General features: G+C 47.7%; 1 protein-coding gene across 13 annotated transcripts in view; it reads left to right on the top strand.

The window, feature by feature from the left end:
• The window catches only part of TSPAN4 (tetraspanin 4), a 433,966-nt gene that overhangs the window by 208,097 nt on the left and 197,893 nt on the right, over positions 1-27,976 (top strand). For 8 of the 13 annotated variants that reach the window (XR_004779536.2, XM_035552201.2, XM_050711231.1 and 5 more), the window contains one exon: positions 11,544-11,623. The exons of 4 other annotated variants lie outside the window; for them this stretch is intronic. Coding sequence is in view for 8 of the 9 variants with exons in the window: in XM_035552201.2 (XP_035408094.1) it covers positions 11,544-11,623 (80 nt within the window). In the remaining variant the exon portion in view is untranslated. Of the gene's footprint in view, positions 1-11,275; positions 11,624-27,976 lie in introns of those variants that run through there. One more of the 13 variants, XM_050711230.1, reaches the window with a different exon arrangement.

Raw genomic sequence — 27,976 nt, 5'->3', positions numbered from 1 at the left:
CAGAGCTCGTCGTGCCATGTAATTAATTTTTGGACAGCATTCAGATACCTCTTGAAAGAGTGCGTAAGGGTACGTGTGGCACAGCATCTTTTCTGCCCTGCTACTGCCGAATCGATGCACAGATCTTACTGGTTCAAACGCAGCTGCAACCATCATCATTGTAGGTTCAGTGGAGAGTTTGAGATTAGGACCTTCTGTAACCTGGTCCTACAATAAATTACTGGCTCACGTTGCTGCTATTACAGGGATTCATTCACAACTGGCTGGGGAACGACCAAGGAGATTGATTCCTTGAGTTTCATCAACCTAGTTTGAGGAGCTTGCTTATTATATCCTAATAACTGTGTCCTGGAAGCACGGAGATGACACAGGCAGCCCTCAAGTTAAGGGCTCTCTCTTGGGTGGGAGGGATAAGGCTGATCACAAGTTAGAGACATCCATGCTGCTCGCTGATCTCGTTGTGTGAGCGTAGTCATCCAGGGAAACAAACTCCTCATGCTGTGGTGTTTGTGCACTGCACTGCCCAGCCTGTGCTGGCCTCTAGCTGAGTGGATAAACCCCAGAGGTTCGCTGATCTTGTGAAAAGTATAAAAGGTCTGTGTGCACTTTTTTTTTTTTTTTTTTTTTCCCCTGGGAAAAATGCCAACAAGCTGCTTCTAATTTTGAGGGATTGCCATCCTGGGTGCAGTCTATTGGATTTTGGGGTTGTTTTGTTTTGAAAGCTGTGTTATGGGAGTTACTGTCAACATGGAAAGTGTTTTTTTGTTTAGAGTGTAATAAAAAATCATCTTTGAGGTCCCCTAAATAATCAAACATTACTGCAGCAGAGTGTTTTGCTTTTAAACTGCGCGCAGCACCTGTGCTGTCCTGGTTCATCCCAGGACTTTCAGTAACATCCTAGTGAAGGCAGAATTCAGTGTGGCTCTCGCTGGAGTCTCTCTGCTGTCAGAGCTCAGAACAGTCAAAAATAAGCTTAAAAATCATGGCAAAGCTGCGGAAGGTGATTCATTTGAGCTGCTCTTAAACCAGGAGGAAATAGTCCTAAAACCCTGCGTGCACTTTTATGGTACTTGGAGAAGTGTGGAAAAGCAGGGGGCCAGGACTGAAACATTTGCGCTGGAGGAGCACAGACGCACGCCAGTACCAGGGTCTGTGCGGGGATGGATGGAGATGAAAACACACCAGGATTAAACTAGCAAAGCCTTGTAGGTTCTGAACCCAGCCTTTTCTGTTTGCCATGCACGTCTCTCACTAAATACTGGCTCCTGTGTCAGTCCACAGTTGTCTGCCTGCCTCCGCAGCCGCTTCCAGGATTCAGGAGTCTGAGGTGAGTCTGAGGTGAGATGACTGCTTTTATGCTCTGCTCATCGCTTCTGATGACGAGAGCTTGTCTTCAAATTTTGTCATCTTCATCTAAAGGAAGTGGCCTCCTTTCTCTTGATTGCTCTCCAGCACCTCCTGATCGATCATGTTTCAGGCATGCCCCCTTGGTGACTCTTGGAGTTTCCTCTTTTCAGCTTTAATTTGTTTTAAGGGAGCACCTACAACTGCAGTTCATTTTCCTAGGTGATAAGTGAAAAGAGAGATGGAGGAAAGCTGTGCCCTGAAAAGTGCAGAATGTGGATATAGAAGGCAGAGCAAAAAGAACAGGCTTTTTTTCCCCTCTACACTAAGAAGCAGGGCCACAGAGAGATTTACAGTGACACCGTGTAATTACAGGTGGAGTCTGGCAGAGTGCCTGCTTGATTTCTGCAGTCACTGCTGCTTGTACGAGGCTGCAGCTCTACCAGTGCCATCCTGTTCTTGTTCCCACTCCCTTCCCAGAAGCCTGCCCTGTCATTTGCACTTCTCAGGAGCTTGGGACCTTATGGCAGTACGTATTATTTTATCTGGCTGCTTAGTAAAGAGCCTTAACTTTTTGCTAACTCGGATGTAAAATAGCACATGGGCTCTGCGCACTGCTCTCACAGGTAGGGCCAGGCACTCTTGACATAATCTCTTTGACAAGGTGGCTAAATCCCACCTGGTGCTTGGCAGGAGCAGAGGAGAACCTGTGAGTTGGTGTTTCCCTGCTGGGGAAAGCAGCCGTAAGGGAACATCACCAGGTTGAGCTCAAACCAGTTATCTTATTATTGAGAACCGCTGGGCCTCCAGGAGGAAAAGAGGCTGCTTTTGAAGTCAGGTCTGGCTGTTTATGAGCTTCAGTGAGCAGTGGAGACCAGAGTGTCCTGAGGGCTGGGGAAAGGGGAACCTCTTGTGTAATTCCTCTGATCTGCAGGTTTTGTTATGTGGATGTTGTGATTTGTAGCTTAGGGTTAAAAAGACCAAAGACCTTTTAAGTATGGATTTCATTCTGCTGATTGTGCTGTCGTCCACAGATGTGGAGCCAGGCAGTGTGCAGCAGACCCTTCATCAAGTAATTAACTCAAGTTGTCAAGCTGCAATCAGTGAGCTGCTCTCCTACTAAAATAATAATGATAAATTCCTCTCATCTGAAGCTGTCAGCTTCCAGCTGCACCAGACACGAGTTTGCAGGATCTGTAACTTACTCCGTGCGGGAAAATCCCATTTGTGCCTCTGTCTCGCTGAAGCCAGCTCTGGCTTGGTTCCCTTTCTCCTCGAGTCTGCTGTCAGAGGTAGCAGCATGGGACAGGCGAGGACTAATAGCTGTTGTCGCAGTGGTTCCTTATAGAAAAGGTGATGGTTTGGGTTGGGTTTTCTGTCTGAAAGGGCTACGTTTGTGTTGCAACTCTTCCCGTGGTAGTTTTGTGAAACAAGAAAGGTGCTGTCTGATCCCTGGAGCTGGCACGCTTCTCCCCTCTCGGACCTGGAGGTTCAGTGCCCTGTTACATCTGTCCTGTCATACCCATAGCATCTTACACAGCTCGGGAAGGAAACCCTGCCCCGCAGCAGTGGATTCAACCCTTCTGCCTTGCCTAAGAAAATGGAACTTGCATAAGAAAATGTAACTAACAGCAATATCAGGATCAGGCTCCCTGTGCCGTGCGCTGTTTGAGGCAGGCGGAGGTGCAGCTGTCTCCTGGGTGGTTTTGCTTGCTGCCATGGCCAAAACATTCAGCATCTTGCTTCTTGGGATGGGGGCAACGGGAGAGGTGCCGTCTGGGCTTTGGAATATCTGTGTAATGTTTGGTAGTAGTCTGAGAAATAATAATTAGCTTTTACTATAATGAATCTCTTTCCACAGGGTAAATGTAACAAATAGAGATTAAAATACAGTTTATCCTTCAGTATAGGTTTGGGTGACACTTGTAAAAGGCTATAAAACAGCTTAATTAAAGTTTAATAGGCTCATAATTATGCACTGTTTTAGACCATCATCATTCATAATACCAGAACTATTGAGAAACTTAATATGGTATTCAGATACCTGGAAATAAGTGTAAAATAAGAGAGTTTCGAAGGAGGTCCTTTTTCCCTATCAAGTGAGAAATGCCGTCTGAAGGCAGAGGGCAGAATGCAGACACTGAGAAGTGTGGGTCTTCTTTTCTGTGTTCCCTGCCTTTTCTGAAAGTCGTCAGGGAACAAATACCGTTTTCGTGGGAACGCTCCTAATTGCTTTTCAGCTGGCTTCTCAGCGATCTGATGCAGAAATCATTTTGTAAAATAGAGATCTGCCTTCATAAAAATCCCCATAAGCGTAATGCCGTAAACAAACGGCTTAGAGGTCAGACCGCAGCAGAGGTCGACCTTGCATTTTAGCAGTTTAACGTATGCTAGGGCTTAGGTTTAGCAGGATTAAATTTTGCAGAGGTCCTGTGCCAAGCTTTTCCTAGAGGGTAGGAATAGGTGAAAGTCTACTGCAAACCAGTAGGAAACGCTGAGCACAAAAACTTGGGTGCAATTTAGGCATGAATTTGGTTTTGAGTAAATCCAGAATCTTAGCCAGTGTGCGGAACGGGCGATGACTTTGAAGTCTAAACAGATACCTTGCAGGTGCCTTTTCAGTGAGAGCACCTAAATTCAACCATTTAATATCCTTCACTCCATATCATTAAAGCTGTAAGAGATGTCCTTAGTTCTGTCCAAACAAAGCACCATGATTAAAGTTAAGTACCACCGAGTGCCTTAATCAATAGGGATGAGTTTAGCATTATTTTAGACAACTCGAATTTGCTGGATTAGGGCCTCTGTATTACCTTCAGTAACTGAATTTAGGTAGGTTTTGCAAAAAAGGTATCACACCTCTGCTGCCTGAAACTAAAGGTGATGTGAACACACAAATACAGATATATGCATTCCAGTGCAGATGATACTTTCTCTTCCAAAAGAGCATTTTTAGTCAACGTATTACCACCATTATGCTCACTAATCTATCATTTAGGACTAAATCCTCAGCTTTTGTTTTAAATTGTTCACCTGTACGTGTTATCTGTTTGGAAAATATATTTGAAGGTATCTCCGAAGTTATGTCTGATGTCAGGAGTGCTGTGAAAGCTGAGAATGGCAAAGGAGAAAACCAAAGCTTGTGCTCCTGCCCATAATTCTTTCTTTTTTTTTTTTGACAGCAGAAGCTCTTCTCTTTTTGCTTGAATGGGTACAGAGATGTCACCGATAAGAGATCCACTGCTGTTTACTGTTAGTAGGTGGGATGATAAAAGCCCTGTGATTCTTTACAACATCAAGGAAAAGGGATAATAGCTGATAACATAATACATAAATATGGCTGGTTGCATTTTCTTTGCACCGGTCCGTTCCATTTTAACATTAACATTTAATCATCACCTAGCGTTCTTGTTTATTCTTTTCTTTCAAATACTCTTTTAATTTGCTGGAGGCTCTTTAATATTTCAGTTTTAATTTTAAACTCTCTCCAGCACAGCTTGCACTGTAAGAAATGCCTCCTGAGTTGGTGTGACAGAACTTCTGTGTCATAAAAAATAACGTCCTTTTGCTTATTCCAAGAAGTTAGTGTTTTTCTTCAAGATGAAAAGGAAATCTGTTGCTTCCTCAGGGATTTTATTTTTGGTCCTTTTTGGAAACAGAAGTTTATTTATCATTAAGGTAGGATTTTGGAAGGAGCCTAAGGGAGCTAGGAGCAAACTGAGGTCTTCTGGCTGTGAAGAGAAAGATGCCAGCAAGACCCAGCAATGCCAGCAGCAGAGATGACTTCCCCAGCCTGCCTTTGAGTCTCAGCGTGCTCGCTCGCATCTGTTGACTGAGCTGCTGGTAGGAGAGCTCCCTACCCTGTTTCAGACCGTCTGAACCAACTTTGCTTGGTGTGGCTGAAGGCATCTCCCAGCCAGCTGCACCATTAGGTTTGAGAACATCAGCCTCAGAGCTGTGTGCTCACGGTGTGATGGCTGCTGTGACAGCAGCTGTATGCAGAGTCCTGCTCCACCTGCAGCCTTTGAAACACTGCATTCCTCATGCTTGTGTGCAGTCCCGCTCATAAAAATATTTAAGTGTGTGCTTGCTACTTTTGTTGCATTGAGATATTTATGTACTTAAGTCGGTGGTCGAGTACCTCGCAGAAATGGGCTCTCCGTGACCTGATTCTCAAAAGTGCTGAGCACTTGGAGCTCTGGGAGGTCAATGAATGTTGCTAGGCCTTCCTTGCTCTGGAAAGGCAGCTGAAATTTACAGCAACTTATCTTAATGCTCGCGGAGCCCTAGCCCTGTTTTTAAGGGTGCAAGACAAGAACAGAATCCATTTTTAGTTTTCAGGGAAAAATCCATGAAGATGTTGAAGAGCAGACACTCGGTAGGGAGCATTAATGAATCTTTCAGTTTTTCTAAGTCATTGTTTTGTTTTGTTTGCTTCTGCTTTAAAATACCTACTTTCACAAGCTATATGAGCTGTGTGTAGTTTAAAGATTTCTGTGTCTGATTGATTGCTTTATACTTGACAGAAAGATCCTGAGTACCATACGTGTGTTTGAAGTGGCATTTCTTTGAACGTCAGCTGATTTCTCAGGTTAGAGAATGTAACCTGATTTTAGGAAAACTAGCACATAAATTGCATTTGTGCTGCTAAGACCTGCTGACACCGCAAAGATAGGTCCTGACAAAGGTTTTCTTTGGGCCACAACTCATCTTGAACAGGGTGTCAGGCATGTTCTTTATTTCTGTTCCTTCATCCTTTATTACTGAAGACACTGGCAGAGGAAGACTTCTGCAGAACTTCTGCTTCTCAAGAGTTCGGCGACCGGCACTGCTTGTCTTTCGTCTGAAGCAATGATGCTCTTTGTCCAGGACTTGGGAGTAAGCAGAGTTTGCTGGGGTTACAGGGAATCTCCTTACTTAAAACTTCTACTGTTGGGGGAAAGAAAATCATTAGCAAAGAATAGGATGACAGAAGTGCAGAAAGCACAACTGGCAAAGAGGCTCTGTGGTACACAGGGTTTTGGGACCCAATCCCAAGTCAGATTTTAAAGAGAGTTTTTTTTGTTTGGTTTGACTTGATACCAGCTTTTCTGCATGCCTGTCCGCTGCCCTTGCTGTATGAACGTGCAGCTGCTCACGTGCGGGCCAAGAAATGCTCTCAATGTGCGTAGTGCATGCAGCAGTACCAGTGCGTCTGAATGCACAGCAGAGGTGATGAAAACCGTTATGCAGATGAGAGCATGTAAAAAGCAGTCAGGGTTCTGCAAAAGTAACTTTTGCACAGGTTTAAATAAAGAGCATTGTAAATCATACCCAAAATATTTTCTCTCAGTGTCTGATTATGTTATTTCCATAGCAACTAATTATGCCATAAACCAAAGATCATGACTTCAGGTGGCATGTGAGCAGAAGGAGATGAGCTATTAAGTACTGAAGAGAAGATCCTTTTTTTTTTTTCCATGCAAATTTCCTTATTTATAAAGAAAAGGAAAAAAAAAAAAAAAGAGAAAATGAAAAAGAACCCTGAAGTCTGCTCTGTAAGTGAAATTGCTTCTGACTAGAATATTTTTCAAAGTTTTGTTGGAGGCATCAATGAATCTTTAAAGGAGTTGCAGGTACAGCTGTGAATGTCAAAAGATCTTTAGCTTGTTTTAGCTAAGGAAATCTCTAGAACATCTGGCTTTCTCCTTCACACAGCCACGGGATGGCTGAGGTGGGAAGGGAGCTCTGGGCCCACCTGGTCCTCCCCTGCTCCAGCAGGGCCACCCAGAGCAGGCTGCCCAGGCCCACGTTCAGGTGGCTTTTGGAGCTCTCCAAGGAGCCCCCCCCAGCCTCTGGGCAGCCTGTGCCAGGCTCCAGCACCTGCACAGCACAGCCGTGCTGCTTGGGGTTTCAAGGGAACCTCCTGTGTCCCACTTTGGGCCCGCTGCCTCTGGTCCTGGTACTGGGCACCACTGACAGGAGCCCGGTTCCGTCCCCTCAGGTACTGACAGGCACCGATGAGACCCCCCTGAGCCGCCTCTTCCCCAGGCTGAGCAGGCCCCGCTCTCCCAGCCTCTCCTCAAGGATTTTTAGGGTAGAGCAGGATTTAGGGAGGAAGCCCCTTAGCTGCTGCTGCTGTGCGCTGGGTGGGCTGTCAGAAGGGGGGCTGACGTGCAGCGACACTCTCGCCACATTTCTCCATTTTGCGGCCTGCAGACGGGGAGTCTTGTTCCAGAGAGGCAACCGCACGGCGCTGGCTCGGAGGGTGCCCCTAGGACCCCTGGTCACCTCCAGCCAGGGCTGGGCAGAGCCTGCTGAGCACAGGCTGCAGAGCCACGGCAGTGGGGGTCACCTAGCTCAAAAATCGTGTTCTCATTTGCCTTTCGCCTTGTGCTTTTGGTCTTTGCGATTTGTGCAGAATGAATATAGGAAAACAATTCAAAGACCCCGTCACGAGGGGTTTTTCTGCTAGCCGAAACAGCCAGCCGGGCCCAGACCTTGGATTCACCCTCAAGTCAGAAGAGGCAGTGTTTCTGTTAAGCTTTGGAAGAGGTATGGCTTTTTACAAAGTCTTTATTGCTGAATCAAACGTGACCAAACCGTGGCTGCAGAGGTGTTAAGAGTGCACTGGGGAGAGACCCAGAGAAGGAAAAAACATAAAATGAGAAGGGTTTGCTCACTAGATGTGTTGCTGAAGAAGGGGTGGGCAGTGGTTTCTATTAATGGTTTTACATGGTGATCTCTGTATGTACAAGACAGTACGAAGTTAGCTATTTTGTTCAATGAAACTGCTAGGAAGGAGTATAACCTCTCATAAACATGCCTTTGCACCTCTGTGGCAGAATGGGAGGAACTGCCAGATACCTACCCTGTATCTATGTAGGATGTTTTAGTAATCATTTCTAGCAGGATTTATTTTATGTATTTATTTGTGTTTATTTCATGGATCACTTCGTAGAGTTTTTGAGATGCTCATGGACAGGCTTCTGAGGCTAATGCAAAGTGGGCTGTTTCATCGGGAGGATGGAGCAGGTGCAAAGAGTTTTGAAGGCAGTGACGAGAAGCATTGGTAGAGGGAAAGCCAGTGCAACCATTAAAGGACTAATGAAGACTAAATTAATGAGGAGGTGACTTAGTGGCTGCATATCGTGTGACCTGAAGGGGATGGATGGTGTTGCATGTGTAATCGTGAAAGTGAGATCATGGAGAAGAAACAGAAAGTGATGTTGAATTGCTAAAGCAAAAGCCTGATGCAAAGTGGTGTGAAAATACCTGTTAGTTTTGGGTCCAGAGGCATTATGCAACATGGGGAAGGTGGAAGGGAAGCTTTGGAGGTGAGGTGTAACAGGGAAAGAAGCAGCTGGGTTTGGAAAAAACATGGTGCACCAAAAGAGAAGCCAAAGGCGAGCAGCAGGACAAAGGAGCAAGGAAAGCAACAGTGGTTTCAGCTGCGAGACCAAAAGAGGAAAGCTCAAGTAGATTTCTCCTTTACAGTTCCTATGTATTGCCCGGAGCTTGTCTGACACTGTCGGGGTGCTGCCTCTGCTCTCCCAGTGCTGGGGTTTCACCTGGAGCCTCCGGGGAGGCACCAGCCCTCCGCTCAGAGCAGAGGTGTTACCACATGGGTGGCAGCGTGCCACCAGAATCACAGCACACTGGGCCTCTGCTGGCAAGCCGGCCCAGCGCTTGCTTTCTTGTGTCGAGGAATCGATACGGACTGGCCCCAGGACGGGAAGGTACAGATGCAACTGGGGAGAGGAAAAGGGGACAGAAAGCAGAGGTGAACAGAAGTCACGAGGCCTGGGCTGTGATTTTAGGCTCAGTCGTTACCAAAAGGTTACGTGTAAGCTCTGTCCACCTACCCCTCCAGTCACCTTTGGGGACGTAATGGCTCAGCGACATGATTCCTCTGAGCTTTGTTTTTCTTGGTTCTTGTAAATGTTGCTTTATCGCTGCTGGCCTGTAGCATCAGGAGACCGCAGCATCCCTCCTGTAAGGGCTTTAAAGGCTGATACGGGTCCCAGCGTGTCCCTGTCCCTTCCGTCCTCTCTCCTGTAGGGATGGGCAAAAGCCGAGCGCATCAGCCCTTTTCTTTTCTGTGCTCTTCCCCGTGCCCATGCAGGGTTTAAAAGAAGAGTAACCCCAGAGGTGTCTGATGGCAGGGTCCCAAATGACTCTGTTTCTAATCAGCTGTTGGTATTAGAGTCAGAAAGAAGAACGCCGATGACTGGAGAGGTCACTTTTGCACACCTTCCTCATGTTTTTCTGTGTTGGTCTGAAAGAGACCTGCATTGTGTTGATGTTTATTGTTTGATATTTAGAAGCAGCATTTAGAAACTCATTGCCTTACCGCAGGCCTTGGCTTTACAAACGATTCCACCCATAGCAAGGACCGAGTTCTCCTGGGGACTGCTGAGTTCTTGCCATGAGGTGCAAGGGGGTGGCTTCCACTTCTTTGCTAGTCCAGACAGCAGCCCCAGCGAGCTGCTGTTGTGCCTCCAGATGCCTAGTTCGGTGTGAATGTGCTGAATTGGCCTCCGTGCTGTGCTTGCGGTACCATTGGCACCTGTGTTACATAGCAGTGACCGGCTCTGCCACAGTTTGAACACAATTTCTGTAGGCCAGACCGAGTTTTCTTTTATACCATTTAGCAGGGGGCTTTGTGCGTATGCATTTACAGACGGAGGGGGAGCCTGGAGGCAGAGCTGTTTGCTGCCAGAACAACAAATAGCACACTGGAAGCTCGGGGACGAGCCCCAACTCCTGGGGCCAGGCGGACTCCTTGCTGGGGCCAGGGCCGGGACCTCACAGGGGCAGGAGGGGGAGAGGCAGAAGTTGCTCCATGGCGGCCGTGGAGCATCTCTGCTGGGAGAGGCAGGGAAGCGAGGGGCAGAAAAGTTGCCAGGTGAAGTTTCTGGGGCAGACGGGACAGGAGGGCCGAGCCTTGTGTCTTGTGCTTCGTTCTTCCCCTACAAACCTCCCAGTTTATTGGAGTCAGTGAAGGAAACGAAGGGAAATAATTAGACCCGGTTCATAAATTAACGCAACTGGAGGGCGGCGTGCAGGGGTGAAGTACCCAGACTGTGTGCAGCCCCAGCTCCTTTCATTTCTCTTCATTTCTTAATTAACCCGCTGCCTGCACCTGCCTCGGGCCGTGCCCAGACTCCTGCTTTCGGCCCCCTCAGGGCCCGGCGGGGGTCGCCGAGCTCCGGGGGCAGGCAGGGCGCAGCCCCCAGGGGGGCTCGGCCCGGGGCCGGGGGGCTCGGACCAGGGCCGGGGGGCTCGGCTCGAGTACTTGGGGCTCGGCCCGGGGTCTGGGGGCTCGGCCAGCCCGGGCCCGGAGCCTCCCTGCGGGGCTCGGGGCGGGGGCAGCGGGCGGAGGCGGGGCGGGGGCCGGGCCGTGAGGCGAGGGGCGGCGCTCGGCTGCGGCTCTCTCGGCTCCGAGGGGCCGGGGGGAGCCGGGGGGGGAACTGAGGGGAGGCGGGGGGAGCCGGCCGGGGGTCCCCGCTCAGTGCCTGCCCTCGCCCGAGGCGCCGGGCGGCGGCCCCCCCCGCTGGTGTGCTGCGCGGCATGAGGAGCCGGGCTTTCGCCTGGCGCCCGCCATCCCGGCGAGACCCCACTTGCTTTTTTTTAAAAATCGGGGCTTTGGGTACAGTATTTCTCTGTCTTGGGGTTCTTCTCCGGTAGCGGGAGGGGGTCCGGGGGGACAGCCGCGACACCGGAGGGAATGGTTACTCGCGCACAAGTCTCTCTCCCCAACTCGTGGCTGCGCCGGCTCCAGTTCGCCCAACTTTGCTGCGGTACAGCCCGCCTAACTCCTTGACAGGATGGCAGACAAAAGAACAGCTGGTGCAAAGCAATAGGGGATTCGTAGCAAGGAGGAGGAAAGGAAAGCGCAAACCTTCCACCCGCGCCGCCGCCGGTTGTCAGAGCAGCAGTCGCGCCGGGACCAGCCGAAGCCACCATGCGCAGGTCCAGCACTGATGAGTCGACATACCACAGGAGCCCTTCCCTGGACAGCAAGGATTACAGTTTCCCAAATGGCGCCTTCCGTCGCTACAGCAGCATGTATGGCGGCCAGTTTGGGGCAGCCAGCAACTCTTTTTTTGGATTCCATACCAACCCGGGCCCTAAGGCCACCAAGGCTAAGTACACGTCCCCCAAGGGAAACAAGTACGTTGTCTTTTACCTGGATCTCTCATTTATTTTTCTCCTAGAACTGAAGAGGTGCAGCATGGCTCACAACTGCCTGCAGTGTATCAAGTACCTAATGTTTGTCTTCAACCTTCTCTTCTGGGTGAGTACGCGTTCAAAACGGTGGGACGGTTGCGTTTATGTCTGCTTACTAAGGTGGAAAGAGAACTTGTTGCTGCTTTTAAACTCAAGTTTAAGCTTGGAAGCTGAGCAAGATGGTGCCTAGGCTGCCCTTTCTTTGGCCTTGTTAATTTGTGTGGACAACTTGCCAAGGGTGTTTTCTTCACCCTCTCATTTCTTGCTCTTCATCTTTGTTTCAAAACCATGCTACAAGGCAAGACAGTGCATTTATAGAGGTCGATTGCACAAATGCCTTAATTGCTTTGTTACAGTGAGGGCCATACACTCATTTTGTTGCTTTGATCTCTCATTTTTGCATTTGCTTGCCTCAAAAGTCATGCATGGTCTCAGAGAAGTCACTGAGACTGCTCGTGATTTTAAAGTTGAGCACGTGCTCACATCCACTGCCGTATCAAGGATGGCACGCTCGGTGTGTCTCAGCATCAGTGCCTGTATTGGGAACCTCCAGCTGATCGTCCTCTGTCCCAGTTGGTGATGGGTGCTGATGTTGCCATTCCCTCCTGGAGACCTGGCTCAGAGGGCTGGAGGGACACCCAGAGTCTGTCTCGCTTCTCTTGGGGCTTTAGCTCTGGGGTAGGGGCTTACCAAATCACTACAAGGCACGTGTGTGTCAGCGGGACACCACGATGGGATGGGACGTGTGGGTGTGCCTCAGTACATCATTGTTCTGATAAACGAGGTGGCTATTGACAGCAGGGTGGTCAGGTGTTTCACTGCTGTGAAACTGAGCATAGGCTGCAGAAGGAGCTCAGCAAGGGGTGCAGGCTACAAATGCCATTTGTGTAAAAAAGGGGGTAGTGCAATCCCTCGAAGAGGGGAGTAAGTGAACTGTAGTCCAAAGTCACCCATTGAGGTTTGAGGATCTGCTGAGAGGTCCTCAGGAGGTGCCTTTGAACGTCCCGAGTGCTTTATTTACATGCTGAGGGAAGTAGGGGTGTCGGGAAGTGACACTGCTCTTGTCCTGGCCCTTCGGGAGGGGGGTGTCTGTTTGCAAATGTATGTTCTCGTGTCCTGGTTACTGATGCCCGGTGCTCTCACGAGTTGTCAGAGGTAAGCAGAGGGCTGAGAGTGAGATGTAAAAAGCTGTTCTCTAGTGTGCGCTGCTGTACAGCTGTTTAAAACCAAGCATGCTGCAGTGCTGGTGCATCAGAAAACACAAAGTGCAGGCAACTTTTGCTGGCCTGAGTCATAGCAAGGAGCGAGGGTGTGATAAACTACTGCCAGCCCCCTGAACTGGCACGCTGCTACCCCGAGCCATGCGATACAAGGAGGATGCTCGCTTTACACCCTAGGTAGGCTGGTAAGAGGAGTGTTGATCAGACTGCCGTCTGTCTTTCAGATTGGATGCTGGTTGCTTCTGGGTTTCTAAATATCATCTATATGTCCTAGCTTACTCCAGAGCCTTCCGAAAAAGGCAAAAAGCATTAGTTTTCTTGCCCTTTTAAACCTTGTGCCTCTACCGCCTGTCCCTGCTCAAAATTACAGCACAGTCAGCTAGTTCAAGTATACGTTGGAGAAATGCAATCGGATGCTGGCATGAATTGCTCTTCTCAGGACTACACATGGCACTGCATTCTGATTCCTTTTACAATACTCATCTTCCACTGAAGCATATGCACGCGGTGCAGGCAGGTAGTGCTGCAAGTAAGTGTGCTACTTACAATGGGAAGATCACACACAATAGTTTATCTTTGGCTCCCTTTTCAGTAAGGGAGCCGTAATCTTTTAAGAGAGAAGGAGAGGTTTTTGGCTTTCCCTTGGAATCACCAAAGCTATTCTCAAATGCCTGGAGGGAGAGAAAAGACAGGTTCCAAAAAGAGAGAATAACCATATGTGAACTTGCTTGTTGGTGAACCGAGGCGTACAAGCAGGGGAGTGGGTGGTGTCAAATACTGCAGCACGATTTCTGTTTTGTTTCCCTTTCGCATGCTACCTGCACAGCAGGAGTGATTGATGATGATCATGTCCAAATGAGGTTTGCACAGCGTGTAGTTATAATAGATGCAGCTTTTCACCTTCTTGCACTGGAGAAAGTAACTCAAAAGAGATTATTTTTAAAAGTACTGGTTTAAGCTGACCTATCTTTCATAAAAGAAGAAATAATCTGTTTTTAATGATGAAAAATCTTTGAATGATTACAGGTTGTTGAGGGTGTTGTTTTGTTTTTCAAGTTGGTGTCCATTATCTGTCATCTTTTACTTTCTGTGAAATTAAAGGAGAAGCATCTCTGCCAGAAGACAGGATTTTTCTTTGCTTACATGCTTGCTGAAGTTTTGCTGTTTTATTCTGCTTCCTCCACCCTTCTCTAGGTAGTTGGTTATTGACAGACAATACAAAGTAGGACGAGAAATTTTTTTTCCCATGGTTTGACCTCAAAATAGAAATTGCAGAGTTATTTCCGTGTATAAAGTACAGTCGTTACATTAAATGAATTAAATGTCTATTATAGATCATTCCTGCTTTTTATTCCGTTTTGAGAACATGCTTTGATTTCCCTTTTCACAAAGCATACTTCTGTTTTCTTCCTCCTGTTCCTATTCATTAACTCCAGTCCATTTTGTGCACCTCTTCAGCCTATTCCCCAGCACTTCCAGCTATCTTTCCCACAGCGGGGCAGCAAAATCGTCCTCAGCCCTGTGCAACTCCCATGGGCTTGGTGCTGCGTTTCCGAGGAAAAGACCCTTCCTTGTAAGTCTGGGGAATCTATAGGAAGCAAAATCTCAGAGACTTTGATTTTAAATGTTCCTGGCAAGCTTTATTGGATTAGGTGCTGCACTCCCGCTGTAAAATTTTTACAAGCTGTCATATTACTGTGAAAATAGAGCAAATTTCTCCTCCCCTTTTGGAGTGTTGAAGGGAACACAGAGCTCTTTCATGAGTGTCAGAGGCCGAGGTGCCTTGTCAGTGTTGGTGCCGAATCCGTCCGTTGGTACAGCAGCCCAGCAGCTATTAACGTGGAGCGAGGATCTGAGAGTCCTAGAATTGCTCTTTTCTCCATGAAGAGTCCTGCAGAAATTACTCACGGTGCATTTGCGCCTACCCTGGGGTATTAAGGTGCTGGAACGTGGACAAAACATTATTAGACAGCAGCGCTGCCGCTCTGATGGGAATTGCCATTCAGAGGCTGTTTCCTGGAGGGCTGCCAGCTGCGGAGCTGCCGCCCTTGCGTCACTGCATTGGTTTGTAAGCTCTGGAATAACTTTTGTCAGCTGATACACAATACTTGCCTGACTTCATTCATTTCTATGGACTTCGATTTTCTTTTGTTGAGTTGCTGAAACCCTTGAGACTAAAGATCGCCTCAGATGATCGCAAAGCAGAATATTTTTATTTCCTAATGAAATATCTGTATTTCACTGTGAAATACCCAGGGAAGAACATTTGTTTTCCACATTCAGTCTTCCAAATATCCAGAGATTCTTTATGACAGTCAGCAAAATGAACTATATTCTTTTTCCAATGCTCTGCTTGCCTTCTCTTTTTATTTTTTTCCTGGTGAAAAGGGGTAGGATATATCCTAAGGGCTGTGAGAGTGCCGTAGAAAGAAAAATGTCATCTCCTTAATCCCTCCTAGTTTATGCCAGCATTCCTACTTTCTTTGACTTGTAACTCCCAAATCGCCAAGACTCAAAAACTGCAATGCACAGAACTACACCCGTGTTTCCAGTGGCTCTTGCTTTCCTTGGAGATCCTGTGCTAGAGAAGACTAGCTAAATTGGTAGCAACTTGCCCCGCCAAGAAGTGAGTACCTATACTGACCTTTCAGATAATGCTCTAGCCAACAGAGAAATTCAGTGAAGCACAGAATTTGCAAAATGCTGTTGTAGAAGATTGGCCTACAGAGAGGAGACAACAACAAAAAGAAAGGATGCAAAGAAGTTTGATCTTAATAAACTTTTCGTTCCTCATTTCTATGCACATCTCCTTTCCATCGTTAATGAACACTAGTGCCATATGCTCTGTACAGAAGTCCAAGTGTTCAAAATGGCGTGTGAAGACGTTCTCCCGTTCCAGCAGGTAGGCTTTATTGGAAAGAAGGAGTAATGAAAATGAGAAGTCCCTCGTTACTGGCAGTTTTCCTTCCTTGGACTTCAAGTGGCTGCAGGTATCTCACAGAAGAGCTGTGTCTGTGCTGGCAGTACTGGAGGGCTGCAGTACCGGCGCAGCATGCAGGGCGGCACGTGCTCGGAGCAGCAGGAGGAAGGAACAGCTTGATCTGGAAGTGCTCCTGGGGCACTGGCCGGCCCTTGAGCCATCCTGGCCAAGTGCGGCCAGAGGGTGGAGGCAGAGGGGTGTCCCGCCATGTCTCTGCACCTCGTTGGGAAACCATCTGCCGAGGAGGGCTGGCAGCTGAGCACCCAAAGGCCAGGGAGCTGGGTGAGAGGAGCAGCCAACTGTTGGATTGGATTCCTTGTCCTTCATCGGCAGCCTCCATCCTGCCTCAGTCACCTGAAGGAGATTGATGGCTGAAGCAGCCGGAGACGCTACAGACTGTTAGCGGCTGAGGACAGCGATCATTTTGTAGTTGTACTTGGCTGCAGTCTTAAGTTAGTGGAAAAACATTAGCAGCAGAGCGGGGAGGCATTTTAACAGCCGTCCCCCATGGGCGAGGGCTGGCGGAGCGGGGACGAGGCGCGCATGTGCTGCTCGCGTGGTGCTCTGTGGTTTCTGACAGGCAGAAAACTAAGTAAAGAGCAGTGCAGGCTGTACTCCTAGGCAGTGAATATGTGGGAAGTTTACCACAGAATGCAATTTTTTTTTTTTCTAGCTACCTCCCAGCCTCTGATTCTCCTTTGTTATTTACCTCCTCCAGGAACTGCTCAGTCTCTGACTGACATCTTATCTCTGCCTCTGACTTTGCGAAGGCTCTCTGAGGATGTATTTTTAAGGAGCATTGCTTTTAAAGATAGGAAAGTCATTTGATATGGGAATTACAGGCTTCAGAAAATGGCAATGCCGTGTGAGGCAGAACTATTGAGAACGGATATTAAGTGAGAGAGAGAAGTGATTGTATTACCTGATGTCTGATTTATATGAGCAGCAATTAAAGCTTTTTCTGTAGCGGTGCCATTCATACTGTCTCTTTCCTGTATGGATTCTGATGTCTAATAGGGGTTGAGGATCATGCTGGAGCCTTATCTCCCAGTGAAGGCATTGCCAAGGGCTGCATTTGCTACCTAAATGCCTATCTTCTGAAAACCTTTAGGAAGTTAATGACTTTGAAAGGGTACGTATCTGTCAAATCAGGCTGACGGTGACAAATGGACTCGCTAGTTATTTGTAGGATGCACAGCCAACACAGTTCTATTTCATAATCTTCTTTTCCTTAGGAAACCAGGCTAGGAAGGCTCTTAATAGAGCAGAAAAAAACTGCCTTAAAGTTGACGGTATATTAGATACCGTCTTCAAATTGCCTGCTGTGGGCCAGTTTCTGCTTCTGTTACTCATGACAGAGTAGCTTCATTGCTTCAGGTGGGTTTGCTGACATACTGATACGTTTTTTGGCCACGAGTATTGGCAAGAACTAAGCACCTAGCCTTATAAGATTTGCTGTCAGATACATCTACTGTATCTAATTCAGGCTTACTCTTAGTGCAAAGAACTGAGGAAGCCTCCAGTGGATAAACCCACAGGACACAGCACGTTGCAGGTGTGGGGAAACTGGCCTTTTGAAAGCAGTGAGTGAAATGGCTGCAAACATTATTCCCTCTTCTGGACGATGACAGATATTAAATCTAGTGCAGCCAATATTTGGAACTATACAGACAAAAGCAAAAGGCGGATGAGATCATTGCCATCGTTCTCAGTTTGTCTCCAGGCACTACTGTTTTGAACATGGTAGCTATTAATACTGCTGGGTGATTTTTAAATTTGAATCCCAACTTTTTGCTGAGACAGCAAATCCGTGTAACTTACTATGTGAATAATATAAAGTATGTATTTAAGATACATAAAGACACTTCTTTCTGTTATTAATAGCATGAAGCGAGCACTGCTAGGTCAAAAAGGAAATGTGGAGTTGGATGGAATGAATGCTCATGCATTCTCACGCTTGTGAAAATTGGAGATGGTAAATTGTATTTCTTAGCACTGTCCTGTAATTGTTTCTCCAGGAAATGTTAAACCATCACGAGACGCAACAGAAGTAAATGAAATTGAAATTGCAGTCTGTAATTAGACTGTCATACTGTAACGCATCTTAAATCTGTCTTCAATAGGGAAACTAACACCCTCCAAAAAACCCTCCCAACCTGCTTCAAGTGTGAACTCATGCAGAGGTTTGTAATTTAACACGATTCAGCTGAGACTTGCTCTGGAGATGCCAGACAATTGAAATGGTCATTTAGATGAGACAGAAAGTTGATGTACAAGGACAAAGGACCAGAACGACCTGGTCTTGTAAGTTTATTGTATATAGACTTTCAAGACTTTCATTATTTTTTTTGTCTTTCTTTTCCAAATTGCTGATACAGCCCTTTTTGTTCTTCCCTTGACCCACAGTACCTTTGTTTCTTCTCAACTGCAATCACAGCAGTGCGGCAGCAGCCGTTGCTCTGTGTTATCGTATTCCTGGGGTGCCTCTGAGCTGTACGCTTTAGGGCTGGCTCTGAGTCCAGACCAGCTTGATCTATCCTGGCATATTGTATTATATTATGGCTTTGTCTACCCTTGGTTCTGCTCTGTGTGTTATGCCCTACCTAATTATCTGCTCTCTTCACAAGCATCTTCATGTTCTCACCCCAGTCCATACTCCACAGGAGAATCCCTGTGATTAGAGCTCCCCTTTCCTCTCCAGCTGTAGTTTGTGACTTCCTTTTTGAATTTACATCATCTGCTGTGCTGCTGGTAAATGCTGCACCTGATGACCACGGGAGGACAAAGCAGTGATTTACCAGCGCTGATTGTGCTTAATAGACACATTCATCGTGAACGCTGATTAATCTGTGCTGGCTCTAATTTCGTGTTCTTCCTCCTCCAGCACCCCGTGCTCACGTGTTTCATTCACCTGTCTGTTACAGGAGGCATCCAGGGAGGAACTTTGTTTTCTGTACGTTATTCCTGGCTCTGTCTCTGGGGCCTTGGATGCTGCAGAGGCCCCTGGGTGTAACATAGGGTGGGAGCTCTCTCTCTCTGCTGGTTGTCATTAGTAGATGGATGTTCTGCAGGTAAAATTGCCAAGTGTCTGCTTACACTCCATTCAGGCAGGCAGGCAGCAGCCCTTCCTCTGAGCCTAATAGGATTTAGTTTGGAAAGCAGAACTGTGCTGTGGGGTCAGGAAACCAAGCAGCTGCCTGTCCTTCCCGCAGAGGGCGGTCCACACTTCACTCTTCCATACGAAGTTCACTTTCTTTTTTCCTGCATGGCTTTTCGTTGTCACCGTTGCCAACTTCAGCGATCAAACAGCTGGCGCGAGGTGGAATACTTAGAATTAAAGAACTTAAGTCTCTTATTTAAAACAGGCTTAGCACTTAGGAGCAGAAATCTCATTGACTTAATGAATGGCTGTGTGGCAGGGCTACGGTGGGATTACAAAGCCTTTACGTAGCTGCAGTAACACCAGCAAAATTGTGCTTGTGCCAGGAAAGCTGCTTGTGTTCGGAGGGCTGCTGTAGTGGCCAAAAGTCCTTCTGCTAGTGTTAGTAGTTCCCTTGCTGGGGGCTTTGCTGGTATAACATGCTGGCAGTTTCCTTCTAGCCCCCGAGGATTCAGAAAAGCAGCGTTCTCTATGCTGCCATCGGACAGCACTGGATCCAGACGGGTGGAAGGGAGTCAGGCAAGGGGAGGAAACGGGACTTGGTTGCTCTCTTTTGCTATGGAGGATGTTGGGAGGGATTCATTGATGGGAATTTTACAGAATCACAGTCATCTAGGTTGGAAGAGACCTCCAAGATCACCTAGTCCAACCTCTGACCTAACACTAACAAGTCCTCCCCTAAACCAGGAGGTCTAGTTTGGGTTTGGTCTAGTTTTTTCCACTTGGAACTTTTTGGCGTTTTTGCATGTCAGTCTTGGAACTGTGCCTCAGAGGTTTCCCCACGTTGAATGTTGGCTCTGGGAAGTGAGGTTTTGTTGTTGCCCAGGGGGTGGAGGCTTAAACTGTGCAACAGCACTAGGGGCACAACCAACGGAGCTGAGAGCAAGGCGCTTCCCCTGGGAGCAGAAAGGAGCCCGGAGAGCTTCATCTCCAAGAGAAGGTAGCAGCTGGTGGCTGCTGTGGCAAGATGAGATAGTGGTTCCAGGCTGGTTTGTACCTCCTCCTTCCCTGCGGTGGAGGAAAAGACAGCACAGGTTCCTCGGTGGGCTCCCAAACTGCCAGAGAAAATCAGACGCGGACATTTGATCAGTGTGGAAAACAAAGTGGTATTGGAAAGGTATTCCTTATGTTTTTAAGATGAGGAGGGATCCCTTCTGTTGCCTGTCAGACTGAACAGCCAGAGGATTGCATCCAGTCATTTCTGCAGTGGATGGCAAGGGCTTTCCCTGGTAAGCAAGTAAACTCCTCAGGGCCCAGTGAAACCTGCAGCAGAACGCCTTCCTTTTGCTGCCAGTTGTTTTGGCCTGGTGGCCACACAGTATTTCAAGAGCGAGCACGGAGCTGGGTGCTTGGTGAGGCTGTTCTCTCCCTTCTCTGCAAGCCCCAGGACCTGATACCTTTGTGATGCTGCCCTTGGAAAGGCAGATCTGATGGCTTCCCCCACAGAAGACTGTTTGGCTCTCTTGAACATCTGGATTTTTCTCTAGGTTGTCTTAGTACGGAGCATGTCCGTGACATTGCTTTTTATTCCCTCAGTATTCACCACTGGCCATTTTTAAGGTATGTACTGGCTGAGATGGACGTAGGGCTCTTGTATAAACCGTAAAACAGAGCTCTGGTTTGTCATGGAACCACTTAAGCATCCAGAAAAAAATGTTGCTGTCTTTCAATAGCATTTCTTTTTAAATTCCCTACAGAAGCTATGCTTTTGGTGTGGTTATTCGTGGCCATTTTATTGCACTACTTTTTTCTGAAGTCCCTCTAGAAACTGACCTTAAGTTGTGTCCTACACACTGCGTTGCACCTGTCAGGTTTCGAAAAGCCAGGCTGCCTTCGTGTTGGCCAGTAGAAAATTTGCGCTCTTGTTTTGCAAGCAGCATTTATCCAGGGCTGTCGCACAAATTGTTTACTTGCATGTCTGAATAAATCTTTTCACTAATCCGTTTGTGGCAGCACGGGAAGGAGCTGAGGTGACGCGTGTGATACTGTTTTCTTCAACCCAACAACTGGAACTCTGGATGTGAATCGAGTTCCGCTGCCACTTGCAATCTGTTCCGAGCTCCCATCCTTGAAGGCCAGAGTTTTAACACATCCACCATCTGCTCCGTGCTTGTTATGCTCGTGCAGAATGCTTGCCTGGTTTAGAATGACTTTGCAAACTAAAGCGTAAACCCCAGAATTTGTCTGATCTGTCCTCCACACATGTGCTGCCAGTCCCAAAGGATGCACTGAGGCATCTTCTTTGGGCGTGAGGAATCAGATGCTGTTTCATTGTTTATTTGGGGTCACTCCACGACCCCTGTCCACATGACTTTTTCCCTTTTGTAGCGCTCCAGTACTTTTCTGGTAAGAACTGTCTGGCAATAAGAGTGGTGCAGAAAAGGAGGCAACCTTGGGAGCTGGTCTTTCACTGCAAAAAAGAGCAGGAACAATTTGTGTGCGCCTGAGTCCTGAGCTCATTCCTTGTAGCTGTCTGTATTAAAATCAGCATGAGCTCAGTTTGGATTTTTTGTAGTTTTTCCATGTCTCTGTCAGCGAAGGGATGCAGCATGTAGCATGGAGAACGTGCTGATTGTGTCTTGGGGGGCTTTGGTGTCCTTGTCATCCTGGCGTGGTAACGTGGCAGCAAAACCACCATCCTGTATGACAGGTACATTTGTAAGTAGGCTTTAGGTAGATAATTTGTGCAGCAAGACTGACTAACAGCTACTGAGAAAAAAGGCCTGCTCCAAAGCAAAGAGGATGTCTTCACTTACAGGACTGCTTAAATTGTAATCCTGATAACCCCCAGACTGGACAGCCTGGTTTCTTTCCACTGCTGACACTGTAGTGATATTTTGTTGCCCTAGACAAACTTCAGATAAAATTCTGACATGTACTGAATTTCTGTGCCTCTGCCTTTGTTTGTCAGCAAATACTCCACAGACCCTTCAAAATTAAGGAGCTGCTCCTTCTTCAGGCACAGGTTTTGCTTTCCTTTGTTTCCTTAGCTGCTGGTACCTTCCTCTAAGAGTCCGGTTGCTCTGCCAAAAGTTGCAGTGAGGTCGGAGCTTGGAAATACTTCATGCTTTGTCACCGTAGCAGAAATCTCTCTCCAGAATAATGCATAACCCATTCAATTCCCTGCTTAGTATTTTTAGCACAAGCTGCTTTCTCGGCAGTAACAGGGTGGATTTCCCCGTGCATGTGCTTGGAGCGCTCCCTTTCGCAACTTAATCCCGTTAAGTAACTCGATAATTCTGATGTGAAATGATGAAACCAGCAGAAGGCCTTTCATTTTAAATTTCACTTCTACCAGTTGGAATTGTGTGTGTGTGTGTATAAGTATATATAACTTTATCGTCCCCTGTACTGGGCACTCGTACCCTATTTTCTATGGACTCCAAAACAACTCACTAGCTAAGAAATCTGACGTTCTCTGGCGTGTTCTCTTTGAAACTGCTTGTACTTGCTCTTGTTGCTCTATTTCTTTCTGAGAGAACATGATTGTGTTTTTTTTTCCTCAGGAGGTTTTTACAACTTCTGTACACATCCCCATTTTTCAAGGCTGCCACAAGATTTCCCTTTGACCCAGGCTTCGTTTGGATTCCGAGGTTGCAACACCAAAAGCCCACGCTCGCATCCTTTTCTCCCTGGCGTGCTTTGCTTCAGGAAGGGTGCCCATGAGGTGGGCATATTGCAGTGAGGATATTACAGCTCCCTGGCATGTGTGTCCAGTGAAATGTTACTGAGGGGAAAAAGGAAAAGGAGAGGAGCCAAGGGATAGGGGTTGTCGTCCTGGCTGCCATTTGGTGCAGCATATGCACTCGCCCTCCGTCACGTGGCCAAGCAGCTGCACAAATGTGCCATCCCGCTGGGGGGATCTGAGCCAGTCCTGGGTATGTCAGAGCCCCACTCGATGCCGTGAATACCTGCTTTTGGTTTGCTTCCCTTCTCTTACCCCTTGTGAGTTAACCCTCTTTTTGCATCACCTCGTTTTGTCCCAACTGGCAGCGCTCCGTGAATTTTTTCACTCCAGCCACGTGTTGAGGATTTTTCTTCTCTTTTATCATGTCCCTGAAAGCAGAAGTGCTCTGCGGCCACATGGTGGCTGTGGGCTGGGGACTGTGCAGGTCTTGGCGCACGCTGCGCTGTCTGCTGGTATAATAGGAGCTGGTAGGTTGCTCGGCGAGTTACAGGCTTCAGCCCCCATTACGCTCAGTAAAACAGCCATCTTTTTCTCATCATAGATATCATTAGCTATTATGTACTGCTTCAGTTGCTCAGTAGAGGTGTCAAATCTTCCCCTGAATTACCAAACAGGTCCATTTTCCCCAAACATCAGCCCAATTTAACCCCTTTTCCGACTGCAGGACCGGTTGCTCACACAGCCAGCGCTGCACACAGAGTAGCTTGATTTTGGGTTTGTCGCTGCAGCTACACCCTGCTTTGCTCCGTGCCCCAATTCAGCTCTCGCCCCTGTTGCCAAATGCTTTGTCCGATCTTTCTAAGCACTGCCCGTAAAGCTGGGAAGCTGCAGGGACGCAGCTGGTTTCCAATGGCTGTGGCATGTTAATTAGACACAAACCTTTAAGCCTCAGCTACCCACGGACTCTGCTGTGAAGCTGTTGGGGCTGCTGCCGAGGAGGGCAGGGCAGGGGGCTCCGATGGCACTGAAACCCCTGCTAGCGTGTGCTGTGCTGGGTTTACAATCACAGAATCATTAGGGTTGGAAAATGATCTGGTCCAACCGTCCCCCTTCCACCAATGTCACCCACTAAACCATGTCCCCACACACCACCTCTTGTCCAGCCTGCAGGTCCTGAGCCACGGGCACAGGGGCTGCACAGTTTCTCTTGCAGGGGTTCTTGTGGAGCAGCAGAGGTGCCCATGCTGCCAAGTGGCTCTGGGACCCGTGCCTGCCCCCAGCCTGCGAGGGAGCAGTGGGATGGGCTGGAGAGGTGAGCTGCTGCCATGGGAGGTGCCACGTGCCTCGTGGCTGGTGCCACATCCTTGTGCCAGAAGGTCCTGGCACCTCCAGAAACGACACAGAGCCTCCTTGGGGTGTTGTGAGCACGGGAGGAGGGGAAACTTCCTAACAGGGAGCATTCGGGGCTGGAGAGGTGAGCGCAGCTGCTAAACGTGCCATCTCTCTGCTCCTGGGCAGCACTTCTGTAATCCTGCCCGTTCTCCCTCCCAGCGAGGCAAAGCAGAAGCCAGGGGGCTACAAAGGGCTTCCTAGTTCTGGGTGCCTTGCCTGACACAGCTGAGATCAAACCTTGTGGTTTAGGGCTCGGATTGGAGTTTGCCTTTCTCTCTCCAGAGAGAATTGAGGTGCCTCAGCCAGCGGCATTCCGGTGCAGACGGTGATGACTTCCAGTTGCAGTCCAGTCTCCTCCGTCCTGCTCTGCGTCAGCATCATCTTTGCCTGGTTTTCCCCCAAACATGCAGCGAAGAGGTGCTTGGCCATCATGCTTGTTGGTGGATGTCCTGCGTTAAAAAGGTGTGGATCTGGGAGTTCAGACCAACCCCTGGGCTGTCTGTCACCGAGTAAAATGCTGTATTGTGCCTCGTGTGCACGATGGCCAGCCTGCCCTGGTCAGGGCTGGGTCAGTGCCGCGCTTACTCCTGCGTAGCTCCGCGTTGGTGAAGGTCTGTCCCCTTGCCACTCCTGCGTGCTTCTTTCAGCTGCGACGTTCGCATCGCTTCTGTCAGGGAGTCTGTGGTAGCTCAGCGAAAGGCTGGTCTCAGCGCTTCTTTGTTGTTTGTTTTTTAATCAGAGAAACAGAAGTATTAGCTTGCCCTTCCCCGTGTGCATACAAAGCAGAGAAGTGAGAAGGCCAGCCTGGGCATCTGCTTGCTTTTCCTGCTCCAGCACAATTTGCCATCTGCAAAGCCAAGCCGTGGATGGGAGCTCACTCCCCGCTCCCCCACGTCAGACCTTCGCTGGTTTTAGCAGCACAAACGTTTCAGAGCTCTTCGGTTGGACAGGCTGATGGAAACCCCGCTCGTCTTGGCACTGGTGTTACCACTGGCATTTGCATCCAGGGAGATTTTGGTGGGAACGCCGTGGTAGGTACAGTTACGTGCAGGTAGTGGGGAGTGAGGCTGCAAAGTTGGGCTTTGTAAAAGGCACAATGAGAAGCTTTTGCAAGGTTACCGACATCTTGGATGCGTGGTCTGGGATCTCCAGGGCTTTCCAGAAGGTTTTTCAAAAAGCTTTGTTGTGACAAGTCGATTCTGCTGCTGCTGACTTTGTCCTGAGCTGGCAAAGCGGATGCTTCAGGAACTGAAGAGCTGCAGGAAGCGATTTGTGTTCAAACTTCAGAAAAGCGATGGTGCTCCCCCAGATGTGCTCATGTTTTGCGCAGCGTCATTTGTTTTGTCCAAACAGTTTGATCGCTGCGTGCGGGTGTGTCTGCATGTGTACGAGTGAGTGAGATAACCAAGTTTTTGTGAGTGGGTGTTCAGTTTTGGCTAACAAGATCCTACTTCACGTAGAATTTGAAATAACAAGTGACAGCTGTGGGACTTACAGATACATCAAGTTGGGAAGTTACGTTATAATGATTGTACCAGAACAGTAGGTGTATATATTGGACAGGCTTATTTTGCTCCACGGGGAAAAATAGACATCAAGTTATATGAATATTTAGGGATATTAAGAGAAAATCAGATCAATTTCCTTGAAATAAATAGTACAAAATAAGAGATGGGAGTTGCAAGACACAAAATAGAGAGACAATAAAAATAATTACTTTGCCAAGATCCATAGATCATGGAATACAAAGCCTCAGTAGACTTTTTTGTCAGAATTCACAAACCAGGCTATTTACTGATTGTGCAACTCTATTTGAAGCTCTTTTTGATAAAATAACAGATTATCTCTAACATCACTGGGGGAATCTCAAAAGAACTGAAATAAACAATTTCTCTCTGCTATCCAATTGAAAACAATACCCCAGCCATGGAAATAAATATTTTTGTGCTCGGAAAACCGCTTGAGCATTAGAGCAATATCATCAAAGAAAATTCTTGTTTCTCTTTCCTTGCTTCAAAATGAATACAGAGAACTCAGTGCAGGGCTCTGCCAGCAGCTTCATGTGCTTGTGCTGCGGGGCCTGATGCTCTTCTCCCTTGCTGGAGAGGCGTTTGGCCTCTGTCAGATGGCTGAGCTGCCTTTGAGCAGGTGTGAAACTGTAAAATCATGCTGTCTGGTGCAGGCATTGCTTTAAAAAAGGGGAAGGGGAGGGTTAGGTAAAAACGAAATGCAGTGGTATTTTAAAGAATGGCTTTACCCCTAGGGTTTTCTTCATTTACCTTTCTTCTCAAAATTAGAAAACATGATTTAAATAAAAGTTTGTATGTAAAACTTGGAATTATTCAACCACATCTCTTTACCAACTGCATTGTGTATTACCTAGTGTCTGTTAGGTGCTTCATAGGTGTGCTAGAAGTAAAAAGGCGTTGTCAAATGTCGCAGCTGAAAGTGAAGGGATTCCCAAAGAGTTGTGCTTTGGGTCTGTGCCATTTAGAGAGCACAGTTCTGCACGTATGGTAGGGGGAAGGAAACAGAGAGGGGATTAAACGGGTTGTTTGAAGAGCCTGGGTGTTCCTTAGCGGAACGTGGACCTTTCCACTTCTCGGCTGCATATTACTGTGGCATACCAATGGTTGAGAGCAACTCGGTCACCTGCTCTGGGGAGAGTTAGGGTAGTGATGATTTTGAACCTGATGCTGTTCAGAAGGATTAACGTGACTTAAATGTCCGCGTCCCATTGAATTTCCTCTAGAGCTGAACATCTCTTACGTCCTTGGAAGTTTTATTCCAAGTCTGTGTCTTCAGTGACAGCTTCTTTGGGCACGTAGCCCTGCTTCTCCCTCCAGAGGACTGGAAGAGCTGTGCCCTTGAACAAGGCGTTGTGAGAAGGATCCAAGAAAGCGGGTCCTCACCTCTCGCGCTCCAGACTCCTGTGATTCTCTTGGCAAATGTCAAGACTGAGCAGCAGAATTAACCACGTCACATGTGGTGTCATAGAATCCAAGATTTATCTGCAAGGCAGAAGGCCGTGGTACTTTTCAGTAGTCTGAAATACTCTGCTTCTAGTTATCTGATCAAATCCCTTTTTCCAGGCAAGCGAAGCAAGATTGAGGGATTTTGTAGCACTGTGGTAACCTTTTAGCAGATTGTGTTTGGCTCCTGCCTCTCTGACTACTGCTGCACCTCCTGGGAGCGTTCAGGGAAGGCTGGGAAATAGGCTGCGCTTGCAAACCAGCACCAGTGGGGTTTGGCTGCTTTATCTGGAATCATTGAGGGCTTGTGGTTGTTGGTGGGGTTTGTTGTTTTGGTTTTGTTTAAGCAGAAAAAGGCAGAAGAAAGCCCACAGATGGGCAATTTTACAAAATGCCCTGAAGAGGAGGAATACCTGCACTGCCGCTGTGCGCTTGGCATCCATATACCCCTCTGCACGTCCCTGCTGCGGGGCTCGGCCCTGTCGGGGCAAGGGTTTGCTCTTCTTGTCTCTGCTGGTGACTTACTCGGTCTCTGGAGTCACCCTGGCAGGTACAGACAGGTAGATTCATTCTTTAGGTGAACGTTGCAGTTTGGTGTTGATGGGGATTTGTCTCTTTTTCTTTTTTCGTACTTCGTTTGTATAGACCGTACTTTCCCCCTGTCTTCAGAAGCAGCGCCTGGGGCCGTTGAACCAGAAGACCTGTGTGCCCCCAGCTGGATTTTATCGCCAAGGAAGTGCTGTTAATGAGTTGTCTCCTAGGTCTGTCACTGCCCCACTTGTTTGTCTCTGTGTAATTGGTAGGTGGGCTCTTCTGGGAAGCCCTATTTATACAGCCTTGCTGTCTTTTCTTTTGAAAATGTTATTAATTAAGCAGGAAGTTGTATTATTGGCTTGAACTTTATGGCTGCCCTTGATACTCCAGAGAGTTTGTGCAGTGATCTCGATATTGTTTATACATGGCAGGCTTTTTTTTCTTTGATTACCTTTGATGCTAAGTTTTTAACAGTTCCCTCTAATCTGCTATCTGTAAGCCTGACAAAAGGATCATACAACTGGGAGAGTTTAA

Source organism: Cygnus atratus, chromosome 5, assembly GCF_013377495.2.
Source record: "Cygnus atratus isolate AKBS03 ecotype Queensland, Australia chromosome 5, CAtr_DNAZoo_HiC_assembly, whole genome shotgun sequence".
Lineage (NCBI taxonomy): Eukaryota > Metazoa > Chordata > Aves > Anseriformes > Anatidae > Cygnus > Cygnus atratus.
This window is presented reverse-complemented; position numbering and strand designations above follow the sequence as displayed.